At 40.4% G+C, this 13,487-nt stretch overlaps 1 protein-coding gene across 1 annotated transcript; it reads right to left on the reverse strand.

Moving 5' to 3' along the window:
- Positions 1 to 10,278: 10,278 nt before the first annotated feature.
- On the reverse strand, positions 10,279 to 11,871 carry LOC145876172 (uncharacterized). Its single transcript, XM_082971956.1, has one exon. The coding sequence runs from the start codon at positions 11,869 to 11,871 to the stop codon at positions 10,330 to 10,332; it is 1,542 nt and encodes a 513-aa protein (XP_082828082.1). The 3' UTR covers positions 10,279 to 10,329.
- Positions 11,872 to 13,487: the final 1,616 nt, after the last annotated feature.

A 13,487-nucleotide genomic window follows, 5' to 3' on the forward strand; every position in this document is an offset into this window, starting at 1 on the left:
GGATCAACCAGATCAATCCCACTTTTCCAGCCTGCTGAAGGCGTGGTGGAGTGGTAAACACCACCCCCGGCTCTACCAGGGGCTTGAGGTGGTCTCCCACAGCTCTGCTTATGTCATGTTCTGTGGCCTTGCTGTTCCATTTCTTGACTGTCCCTGCAACACAGAAACACATTTAGTTATATTATATAAAACACTCAAAGTAATGGATATGGAGCATCTATGGCCTCAGTTACTCCTGGCACCTAAATGTGACTTCTGTCATCTGATCACTCCAAGCTGCATTAGGTTCAGATCTACCAGGATGGGCCTTTGACATAGTCTGGATGCAGTCAGGCCACTGAATATGCATCAGCAATGTAAAGAGATGGGGTGAATGAGTGGGGAAAAGTACATTTGACACAAATGACCTTCATTATATCAAAGAACAAATGTGTGTCTGAGGGGAAATTAACTTTCATACAGCCAAAAGGGGTGAGAAATTACACCAATATCAGTGGACAATTTGTACTAATGTAAATAAACATAGATGATGGAACATATTCCTTTTAGCTGACGTGATGAACCGCTAAGGGGACATAAATATTTACCATCTAAACCATGTGTGACCTCTCACCTCTCTGGCTGTAGAAGTGTTCTTCCTAACCAGTCCCTCAACAGCTCTCTGACTGAGCTCCACCCTCACTGGGTCTTCAGAGGAGAGGAAGGCTGAGGAGGGATGGAAGGATGAATGGATCAGTCAGTCAATAAAGTGTAGAGCTGCTGTCTGACAAAATCACTAATTTAGTAGTTCATTAAAGTAAATAACGCTTTATGACTGCTGAATACCAACTATCAATCACTTAGATCATGTATTTTCAGGTAGAGATACATCCTTGGGACGTCCCTAGCCCATTGAAGTTGACATTTAAAATGGTTAAGGTAGGGGTTAAGGTTAGGGTTTAGGGTAGGGATGTCCCAAGGATCCCAGATAGCATTGACCATCATGCATTATTCTGTCTCTTTTACATAGCAGGTGATGAGTTCTGACTTCTGAACTTGAAAATATTAAATATCCTTATTATGTGAAATTGAATGAAACAATAATGTATGTTGATGCTAATATGATGTACAATATTCCATCATGTTTCTATATGATAACAATAGCGTAAAATATTGAATATACAATTTTTTTAACAGTTTCACAAATTCATTTTAATTAACTTAACCTCTCTACAATTGCGACCTGGCCAAGATAAAGCAAAGCAGTTCGACAACATACAAAAACACAGAGTTACACATGGAGTAAAACAACATACAATCAATGATGCAGTAGAAGAAAAAAAATAAGACTATATACAATGTGAGCAAATGATGTGAGATAAGGGAGGTAAAGGCAAAAAAATGCCATGGTGGCAAAGTAAATAAAGTATAGCAAGAAAAACACTGGAATGGTAGATTTGTAGTTTGAAGAAAGTTCAAAGCTAAAATATAAATAATATGGTGCAAAGGAGCAAAATAAATAAAATAAATAAATACAGTAGGGGAAGAGGTAGTAGTTTGGGCTAAATTATAGATGGGCTATGTACAGGTGCAGTGATCTGTGAGCTGCTCTGACAGCTGGTGCTTAAAGCTAGTGAGGGAGATAAGTGTTTCCAGTTTCAGAGATTTTTGTAGTTCGTTCCAGTCATTGGCAGCAGAGAACTGGAAGGAGAGACGACCAAAGGAGGAGTTGGCTTTAGGGGTGACCAGAGAGATATACCTGCTGGAGCGCGTGCTACAGGTGGGTGCTGCTATGGTGACCAGTGAGCGGAGATAAGGGGGGACTTTACCTAGCAGAGTCTTGTAGATGACCTGGAGCCAATGTGTTTGGCGACGATTATGAAGCGAAGGCCAGCCAACGAGAGCGTACAGGTCGCAGTGGTGGGTAGTATATGGGGCTTTGGTGACAAAACGGATGGCACTGTGATAGACTGCATCCAGTTTGATGAGTAGAGTGTTGGAAGCTATTTTGTAAATGACATCGCCGAAGTCGAGGATTGGTAGGATGGTCAGTTTTACGAGGGTATGTTTGGCAGCATGAGTGAAGGATGCTTTGTTGCGAAATAGGAAGCCAATTCGAGATTTCACTTTGGATTGGAGATGATTGATGTGAGTCTGGAAGGAGAGTTTACAGTCTAACCAGACACCTAGGTATTTGTAGTTGTCCACATATTCTAAGTTAGAACCGTCCAGAGAAGTGATGCTGGACAGGCGGGCAGGTGCAGGCAGCGATCGGTTGAAGAGCATGCATTTAGTTTTACTTGTGTTTAGGAGCAGTTGGAGACCACGGAAGGAGAGTTGAATGGCATTGAAGCTCGTCTGGAGGGTTGTTAACACAGTGTCCAAAGAAGGGCCAGAAGTGTACAGAATGGTGTCGTCTGCGTAGAGGTGGATCAGAGATTCACCAGCAGCAAGAGCGACATCATTTATGTATACAGAGAAAAGAGTTGGCCCAAGAATTGAACCCTGTGGTACCCCCCATAGAGACTGCCAGAGGTCCAGACAGTAGGCCCTCCGATTTGACACACTGAACTCTGTCAGAGAAGTAGTTGGTGAACCAGGCGACGCAATCGTTTGAGAAACCAAGGCTACTGAGTCTGCCGATGAGGATGTGGTGATTAACAGAGTCAAAAGCTTTGGCCAGGTCAATGAATACGGCAGCACAGTATTGTTTCTTATCGATGGCGGTTACGATGTCGTTTAGGACCTTGAGCGTGGCTGAGGTGCACCCATGACCAGCTCTGAAACCAGATTGCATAGCGGAGAGGGTGCGGTGGGATTCGAAATGGTCGGTAATCTGTTTGTTGACTTGGCTTTTGAAGACCTTAGAAAGGCAGGGTAGGATGGATATAGGTCTGTAGCAATTACGGTCAAGAGTGTCACCTCCTTTGAAGAGGGGGATGACAGCAGCTGCTTTCCAATCTATGGGAATCTCAGACGACACGAAAGAGAGGTTGAACAGGCTAGTAATAGGGGTTGCAATAATTTCGGCAGATAATTTTAGAAAGAAAGGGTCCAGATTGTCAAGCCCAGCTGATTTGTAGGGGTCCAGATTTTGCAGCTCTTTCAGAACATCAGCTGAATGGATTTGGGAGAAGGAGAAATGGGGGAGGCTTGGGCGAGTAGCTGTGGGGGGTGCAGTGCTGTTGAATGCAGTAGGGGTAGTTAGGTGGAAAGCATGGCCAGCCGTAGAAAAATGCTTATTGAAATTCTCAATTATAGTGGGCTTATCGGTGGTGACAGAGTTTCCTATCCTCAGTGCAGTGGGCAGCTGGGAGGAGGTGTTCTTATTCTCCATGGACTTTACAATGTCCCAGAACTTTTTAGAGTTGGAGTTGCACGAAGCGAATTTCTGTTTGAAAAAGCTAGCCTTGGCGTTTCTAACTGCCTGTGTGTATTGGTTTCTAACTTCTCTGAAAAGTTGCATATCGCGGGGGCAGTTCGATGCTAATGCAGAACGCCACAGGATATTTTTGTGTTGGTTAAACATTATGATTCAACATCAGTTCACCGTCTCACCTCATACTGTATTGGAGCAGCAGCAGCTGACTGCCCAGTTCAACATCAGTTCACCGTCTCACCTCATACTGTATTGGAGCAGCAGCAGCTGACTGCCCAGTTCAACATCAGTTCACCGTCTCACCTCATACTGTATTGGAGCAGCAGCAGCTGACTGCCCAGTTCAACATCAGTTCACCGTCTCACCTCATACTGTATTGGAGCAGCAGCAGCTGACTTGATCGTTGATACTAATCATCATGTTTGAATCTGAGAGTAAATAGAGCCGACTACACTCTAAAAATGAAGGGTTCAACTGGAGTTGTTCTCAGATCCCCTAAGAACCGTAGGGTTCTTGGTCAATGAAAAACAGCCACCTGAGCTACAGTATAGTACCGTTAGCTAGCTAGCTAACGTTATGTCCTATAATAAGGACGGTGACCTGTCCAGACGAGATGTTACAACGAACTGAATCGTCAATGGAGGTCTTCCTCTTTATATAGCCTGCTACAGCATGCAATACTATTAACTCACAAGGGGGTATAACGTTACATGGACAATACTATCCCATTTTGGAAACGTTACATGTACAATACTATCCCATTTTGGATACATTACATGTACAATACTATCCCATTTTGGAAACGTTACATGTACAATACTATCCCATTTGGAAACGTTACATGGACAATACTATCCCATTTAGGAAACGTTACATGTACAATACTATCCCATTTTGGAAACGTTACATGTACAATACTATCCCATTTTGGAAACGTTACATGTACAATACTATCCCATTTTGGAAACGTTACATGTACAATACTATCCCATTTTGGAAACGTTACATGTACAATACTATCCCATTTGGAAACGTTACATGGACAATACTATCCCATTTTGGAAACGTTACATGTACAATACTATCCCATTTTGGAAACGTTACATGTACAATACTATCCCATTTGGAAACGTTACATGGACAATACTATCCCATTTAGGAAACGTTACATGTACAATTCTATGCCATTTTGGAAACGTTACATGTCCGCCCCCTTGTGGAGGGAAATTAATATCTTGATGGTAGCTGTAGATGGGATTCAAATGCATAATGGTATTAATACAGTGTCTAGACTACCTCTTTTGTATAAATGCCCTTCAGAATCCAAACACAGTATTGCCACGCAGCAAAATGTTGCGTATAATCTTTCAAGTCAGCCTGATAAAATATTGAACAATTTGTGTACAAAGATATCTTGAAATGTGATATTAGGCCTGTATGGCAGTACTGTTACTGTATGGCAGTACTGTATTGGCTAGTGCTTTCTCCAATATGTTCTTCTATTTTACATTACATTGTATGTCGATGACATTTATCTTTCAATATTTATTTAATATATATATTTGTTTTTTTGAAAGACTATTCTTTGACACATTTTCTCTTCCTTTGAAACTCTTATAGGACAGAACATGGACACAATGCAATTGGGATCAAGAAGAAGGTACAGATATGTTGTAGGACAGCTGCATTTGAAGTGTACATTTAACCTACATAGCAGTCAATACAAACTGACATCTATTAGCGTACAAATGTGTACAAATGATCTTTTCAGATCTTCTCAGAAATGAATCAAGTCCATGGAATGGATATAGACAAAAAGAGAATTCAAGGACTATCAGAGGTAGAGAGGCGAGGCAGGGGTGAGGACATCATCCTGCTATTTTGACAGTCCCTGAAGGACAATACAGAAGAGGGATTTGCTCTTATTCCTTCCCTTTCTCTAATGTATTTTCTAGTAAAATGAGCAAGTGTAGTAATATCATTGCTTTACTTTACTAGGACTGGAGACCACAGCAGCGATTCTGCTCTTGCCCTACCTCTTCAATGAGGACCCGGGTGGCCATTATGTCCATGACAAGGTATGCCTATACACCAAAAACAGTTATGTTGTTCTGGGGATCAGAGAAGTTGGGGTGAAGTTACCAGGGCCGGTCATAAAGAAGGAAAACTTCCTAACATAACTAAGTGGATATGATATACACACTAAAGCTGAAAAATCTGTATTTAGCATCAAGTCTACAATATTGTTAGTTTACCTGTGATTCATTTTTAATGTTGTTTTTATTGTACATATTTTTTTTTATTTTTTTTTAAATGTCATGAAAATCACTATACAAAGTAAATGTATTATTTTTTATGGTCTGACATGTCTGCAGAAATGTTGCAATTTTGTAATGTGTTTTGTTTGTTAAATTGTTTTGTAAATATTAATTCACATTTGTGGTGCCACTAAATAAACAATGAATGATTTAAATCAATATTGTCAATATTGTTATTATTATTAAAATATTGTTTTATAATGGGGAGAGGGTGGACAGGGAGTTAAAAAAATTAACCCCAAAAGGTTCTTTGAGGAACCATGATAAGGGGTTCTTCGAAGAACTTATAGGAGTTCCCACAAAATGTTCTTCAAATAACTTTTAGGGGTTCCCCCACAGTTCCAATTTGAAGAACCCCTACAGGATACTCCAGGAACCTTTACTTTTTAGAGTGTATATTGATAAAAGTCACCTGGTCCGAGAGACATTTACATAGTTATACACAGCCCAATTTGGGATGATTATTTTAGGGCGAAATAGCGGCCACAACAGACAGACCTGATATCGACCATAATTCGACGTCCTTGGACGTCACGTGCTGAGGGGGTATGACCAAAGTTATTCTATTTAGCTACACTTTGTAGTACATTTTTACACTATAATAAATGTTTCTGATGCCACATCGCCCGTTTTCAAAGGGAGTCGTTGGTTTTTAGGGGCAGTCGCTTTTGAGCGTTTGAAAGTATTTTCTCAACTGCGATACCAACTCCAGATGGCGATGTGCGTCTTTCAGGTGATTCTGCCACTGTGACGTATAATCTAGTGGACGGGACGCTTCTTCGACATCAACAGCTAGTCAGCCACCTTGGTTCACTCTAACTTTATGGAAAAAGGTTTATTCAATAAATCTAGCAACTCCTCTCATACTGGGAAGAACCCCCCACAGGCCTTAAGGGCAGTTTTTATTTCAAATGTAGTAGCCGGATGGAGAAAATCCAATAAGCGTTTTATAGTTACATCGTTAAGGTAACTTACCCTAAAGTGGACACACTCCCATCAGTTTCTGAGACAACTGGCCAGACTTTGTAGACAGTTTAATAACGCTTAACCCTCATCTTTATCAAATGATCCATTAAAGATACCAACTCAAAACCTACGTTCGTCTACATATGGGTTGTTTAAATTGTATCTAATTATATTCCCAGTATTACTTCATCAAATCTCTAGTAATCGATTATACACACATACAATTCATCATATTTTCATATATTCACAGAATCCATATAAAACGTAAGAAATTCTCAGGTAGTCACGACAACCATTCCATTTGCTTTTTCAGGGATTCTCCATAGCTACGAAGCATCTCTCCAAACATCCTCCCAGCAGAACCAAAAATAAACTTTAGTTTCCCAGACAATGACCATGGGATCCTCAACGGTTCTCTAACCTCCCAGAGATCACGGCAAAATCAAGCCTCCCAGGAACTATAGACCTTCCGCTGCTTTCTAAAATATCATTCCCCTCTCAATACCACCCCGTGATATTCTATGTTGGCAGTGAAGGAACGGAACCCCAAGATAACGTTAGTTGGTAGAGCATGGTGTTTGCAACGCCAGCATGGTGTGTGCAACGCCAGGGTTGTGGGTTCGATTCCCACGGAGGGGTGGTACAAAAAAAAAAATGTATGAAATGTATGCATTCACTACTGTAAGTCACTCTGGATAATAACATCTGCTAAATGACTAAAATGTATCCACATGTCAGTCATCTGATTAAGCATATTTCTATATGAGGAACTACAGATCTGTTACTATCCAAACATCAGATTAAGACTCAGTCACACAATGCTATTCCCAAACGTACCTAATCAAGTAGTTGTTTTTCCAACAATATTTTAACCTGCAGGAATATTTTCACATTTCTATCTCATGGTTAGCTATACTCGGCTCGCTGTCTCTCAGATCAAAGGTGGGACCATCTGCTCCGTTCCTGAAGTGTGGTCTCCCTGTGATCCCAAGTTAGAGGGATCCCTGGACCACCATTTACCCAGGAGCGGTCACCAAGAGAAGATTCACATCCCCATCGCCAAATGTGGTTAATTTCTTTAATATCAAATGAGGAGAGACAAACTTATCACACAAGTCAGAGTTAATCTTAAACTAAATCTTTATTCACTTATTAATAAGGGAGCAGGTCAATACAACACGCAAATATAGGGTGAATCAATTGAGTGCTCTACGATAATGATGGCTGGTCGACGAATCACCCCCAGATGATTCGTTGAGAGATGAATCACCCCCAGATGATTCGTTGAGAGCCATGAGACAAAAGTACAAAGGTCTTTTACAGCCAAGATACACCCCTTTCAACCTACATGACCAACAACAGATGTATAGAACGGGTCACAAGGTTAAGATCTGTATGAAAGATACTTATAATTCTCAGCAGACAGTATCTGCTGTAAAAACAGTACTCTTTGTGTAGAGACCAGGGTCTGGCCCTGAGGTCACCTCTCCCTGGTACCATATAGAACAGAAACATTAACTCATGTTCTGGAATGCGGTCTCTTTAGGTTTTATCACCCAAAAGACATTGCAAATCTCCTGTCAGTGTTTTCTCCCAGAGGCCCATCCTCAGTAGAACACACAGACACAATAGTTCTAAGAACCCTCTATTCTGTTGCATAAAACAACCATTTGATGCAATAAAAGTATTATAACATAATCTTGCAGTTTTGCTCTCAGTGTCCACTGAAAGTTGACTAGTAACAACAACTGGGACATAAAAGACACCCACCATGAGACCCACTAAATCTGCCCAAGAAGAGGAAAACAAAAGAAAAACCCACACCAAACTTAAAGACAGGAAGCAAACCAAAAAGGTGGAGCAACTAAAGATGTTGACTCTCCACATGTATCAAGACAACTGGAGCACTGGGCCAGACACTCTTAAATAGAACCTGGACAAGCTCAGGTGAAACACCTTCCCACTAACGAGATGGACAAGCCAGCACAGGTGTAACACATACTGACTAACGAGGTGACACCAATCAGTGCGTCCTACGTGCTAACGAGCTAGACGTGCTAACGAGCTAGACGTGCTAACGAGCTATACATGCTAACGAGCTAGACGGGCTAACGAGCTAGACGGGCTAACGAGCTAGACGTGCTAACGAGCTAGACGTGCTAACGAGCTAGACGTGCTAAAGTCCAACCTCAAAACAAAATGGAAAAACCAAAGACTGTAACACCTTAATAGAATGCTTACCACCAACAGAAAACAACTTCCATTTCACATTATAATCAACTACAATGCTTCACCTTCACCAATATAAACATGGTGTCTACTGGCTGTCAACAATTAAAAACAACAAGAAAAAAACCCTAAAACGCATGGAACACATTTTTTATATTTTTTTCCCCCACTAGCTTCTAGAACTCTGGTCCCCTTGGAACGAAAAATACGGAAAAGAATAAGAGATAAAACTCATCGCCAAAAAACCAGTCAAAATAAATTGTAATCAATGGCACTGGCTAACGCAAAACTTATTAACTGCCCACAATCAGCAACCAAGTTGTCCTTACCACGGACATGTCTGATTTCAAGAGGAAACTCCTGCAATATCCGTAGTAACTTTCCACCTCACTGCAGAGCTTCTCTCTCTTCTCAGGGTTCACTAGATAGGCATGTTGTTGGATCGGGGCCCAGTCCCCAATGTCATGCTCTAGTACATTTGGGTTGGCACATCTGAGAATGAACCCTGATATTTTAAAAGCAGGGCAACAATGTCAATATAATTGTACCAAAAATTGTCAGTTGGTTGCATAAATAAATATTTGGTTGCATAGTCCTTTTTTCAAAGTATTTTCAATGACATTTTTCTAGGTGGGATATCCCCAATGTCAAAACACAGTTTTAACATGTACAAATCAATAACCAATATGCAGAAACAGTTTGTGATAAATTGAAAACCTAAACATAACATGTGCTACATACACAAACATCTGCCACAATAATCATATTACTTTTTAAAAACAAGCTCCTTATAAACTGCACAAGCACCAGAAACACTGTTGTTTTGACAAGTAGCAATAAATCACTGATATCGATTAAGGGTGAAATCAGGTTGTACGTGATGTTGAAACTAGCACAACTAAAAAAACACATGGAAATGGGAGATATATTTTACCTCACTGGTTAGAGGACAACCTGCAGAAGACAGTCAGCTACATTTTGGAGTGATGCATTTAAATGTAGGGGTCGCTAAACAAAGGAACACAACATTTATGTCATCACTCATCGATATCATGTTGAAATCAATTGTGTGAGAGGAGGGAGATGAGGTTGCACGTCCTGTTAAACTAACAGCTCAAAATCCACATGGAATATGGGAGTAATGTGTACATCCCTGGTTAGAGGACAATTTGTAGAAAACAGCTAGCTACATTTTGAAGTGTTGCATTTTGATTCCAGTGGGTCACCAACATGGTAAGTATAACACAACTCTTTTTTTGTTAGTCACTTTTTGTTAAATCACATAAATAGTAACTCTTCCATTTCAGAGCCTGGATTTTCCCCCTGAGGCTAATATCCATATCATGTTGAAATCAATAGAACAGGGGACAAACGTTTAGGGTTCTACATTGTGACATCATTAAAATACTCCTTCTACAATGTTAAAACATTCTACATTGTGACATTATATCATTGATATCATGAAACAACTCCTTCATGTATTTTCTGATGTTTGATCAGATGTCTTTTATCAGAGTATCTCTTGTTACATTGATCACAGCTATAAGGTTTCTCTCCTGTGTGTGTTCTTTGGTGTATCTTCAGTTTGCCAGATTGAACAAAACTCTTGCCACATCGAGTACAGCTATAGGGTTTCTCTCCTGTGTGTCTTCTCTGGTGCATCTTCAGTTCTCCAGATTGAACAAAACTCTTCCCACATTGAGTACAGCTATAGGGTTTCTCTCCTGTGTGTGTTCTCTGGTGAAGAGTCAGATTGCGCAAGCAAGTAAAACTCTTCCCACACTCATCACAGATATACGATTTCTCTCCTGTGTGTATTCTCTGGTGTGATATCAGGCTGCTTCGATGAGTAAAACACTTCCCACATTGATCACAGCTAAAAGGTTTCTCTCCTGTGCGTGTTCTCTGGTGTAATTTCAGGCTGGTTGAATGAGTAAAACTCTTCCCACATTCATCACAGCTGTATGGTTTCTCTCCTGTGTGTGTTCTCTGGTGTGTTATCAGGTTGATTAGCTGAGTAAAACTCTTCCCACATTGATCACAGCTAAAAGGTTTCTCTCCTGTGTGTGTTCTCTGGTGTAATTTCAGGCTGGTTGAACGAGTAAAACTCTTCCCACATTCATCACAGCTAGAAAGTTTCTCTCCTGTGTGTATTCTCTGGTGTGATATCAGGCTGCTTCGATGAGTAAAACTCTTCCCACATTGATCACAGCTAAAAGGTTTCTCTCCTGTGTGTTTTCTCTGGTGGAATTTCAGGCTGGTTGATTGAGTAAAACTCTTCCCACATTCATCACAGCTATATGGTTTCTCTCCTGTGTGTGTTCTCTGGTGTGTTATCAGGTTGCCTAGTTGAGTAAAACTCTTCCCACATTGATCACAGATATATGGTTTCTCTCCTGTGTGTGTTCTCTGGTGTGTTATCAGGTTGCCTAGTTGAGTAAAACTCTTCCCACATTGATCACAGCTAAAAGATTTCTCTCCTGTGTGTGTTCTCTGGTGTAATTTCAGGCTGGTTGAACAAGTAAAACTCTTCCCACATTCATCACAGCTAGAAAGTTTCTCTCCTGTGTGTATTCTCTGGTGTGATATCAGGCTGCTTCGATGACTAAAACTCTTCCCACATTCATCACAGCTATAAGATTTCTCTCCTGTGCGTGTTCTTTGGTGTACAATAAGATGGCTAGATGTATCAAAACTCTTCCCACATTGAGTACAGCAATAAGCTTTCTCTACTGTGTGGCTTCTCCGATGAATTTTAATGCCTGATGAGGTGAATCTCTTCCCACAGTCAGAGAGGTTAATTATCTTCCCTGTGGGTCTCTGCTGGTGTTTCTTGAGGAGTTCTGATCTGGAGAGACTCTTCTCTGCCTCATCAGTATCATGAGGTTGTTGAGGCTCCCCAGAGGATCCACGATAGTCCCGTCTCTCTCCTGTGTGAATGACAAAGTCATACAGATGGTTAAAGGCCCACAACAGCAGAAATCCACTGTAAAAGGTCATGCCAACAGCGTAGCCATGATGTTGAACAACAATTGACATCTGTAATGAATGTAATGATTACTTGACATTTGTCTTAAAATGAGCAACAATAGTCATATTTTGTCTTGTTTTCACATTAGTAGTAACATCTAAGATTGGAGGCCCTTTTCTATGTTTGCTGGTGAGAAAAGATTTTTGCTCAGGGGAGTAACCTCCATTACCAGGTTGCTTATGAGTTCATTTCACATTACTTTGGATTATAATTGTAAGGCTCGTTTTAATGTTCTATTTAATATAATGTTTGTGTCGTCATCGCAAATCAACCGCTTTGTACTTAAAAAACACTTCAACCAGTAAAATGCTCTTTGGCTTTTCCATCAGCCTGACAATGAGGGTTTGTACACTGTTTGCCAAATTGGCCCATAACTTCACCTAACAACAACATAGACCTACTGTAGGACCCATAACTTCACCTAACAATAACATAGACCTACTGTAGGACCCATAACTTCACCTAACAATAACATAGACCTACTGTAGGATCCATAACTTCACCTAACAACAACATAGACCTACTGTAGGATCCATAACTTCACCTAACAACAACATAGACCTACTGTAGGACCCATAACTTCACCTAACAATAACATCGACCTACTGTAGGACCCATAACTTCACCTAACAACAACATAGACCTACTGTAGGACCCATAACTACACCTAACAACAAATATAGGAAAATAGCTCTGTGTGTTGAACAATAGCCTATCCATCAAGGAACAGTTCTCTACACATTATGAGCTAAGTATCTCTGTTTCCAAACGGACTAACGAGACCCTACAGTAAATCAAGCAGACAATAACACATTATAAACATCAATTTGTTAGGGATGTTGGATCCAACGTGGAGCACGGCATAACTGTCTTTACCAGAGTAATGAATGAAGAAGCACTTTGGTTGTTGTTGCATGTCGTGATGTTTGTAATTTGACTGTCATTCAGAAAAGTATTTCCTGGATCTTCTGATAGTTGATCATGTGACTGTAACTAAACATCTACAGTATTAAGTATTATGTGTAATTATTGAAGAACTGCGTTAATGACAGTATCCATTTGAGTGTTGTCAATAAAGCTAAGATTAAAAAAAAAAAAAAATGTATTTCACCTTTATTTAACCAGGTAGGCTAGTTGAGAACAAGTTCTCATTTACAACTGCAACCTGGCCAAGATAAAGCAAAGCAGTGCGACAAAAACAACAGAGTTACACGTTGGATAAACAAACGAACAGTCAATAACACAATAGAAAAATCTATATATAGTGTGTGCAAATGGAGTACGGAGGTAAGGCAATAAATAGGCCATAGTAGTGAAGTAATTACAATTTAACACTGGAGTGATAGATGTTCAAGTAGAAATACTGGTGTGCAAAAGAGCAAAAAAACGTAAATAAAAACATGGGGATGAGGTAGGCAGTTGGATGGGCTATTTACAGATGGGCTATTTACAGATGGGCTGTGTACAGCTGCAGCGATCGGTAAGCTGCTCAGATAGCTGATGCTTGAAGTTAGTGAGGGAGATATATGTCTCCAACTTCAGCGATTTTTGCAATTCGTTGCAGTCATTGGCAGCAGAGAACTGG

This window comes from Salmo salar, unplaced genomic scaffold (genome assembly GCF_965601325.2).
Source record: "Salmo salar unplaced genomic scaffold, fSalSal1 ptg000468l, whole genome shotgun sequence".
Classification (NCBI taxonomy): domain Eukaryota; kingdom Metazoa; phylum Chordata; class Actinopteri; order Salmoniformes; family Salmonidae; genus Salmo; species Salmo salar.

Excerpts from the sequence above, each read along its gene's own strand:
- LOC145876172 (XM_082971956.1), bottom strand. The coding sequence starts at position 11,871 with ATGACCTTTTACAGTGGATTTCTGCTGTTGTGGGCCTTTAACCATCTG.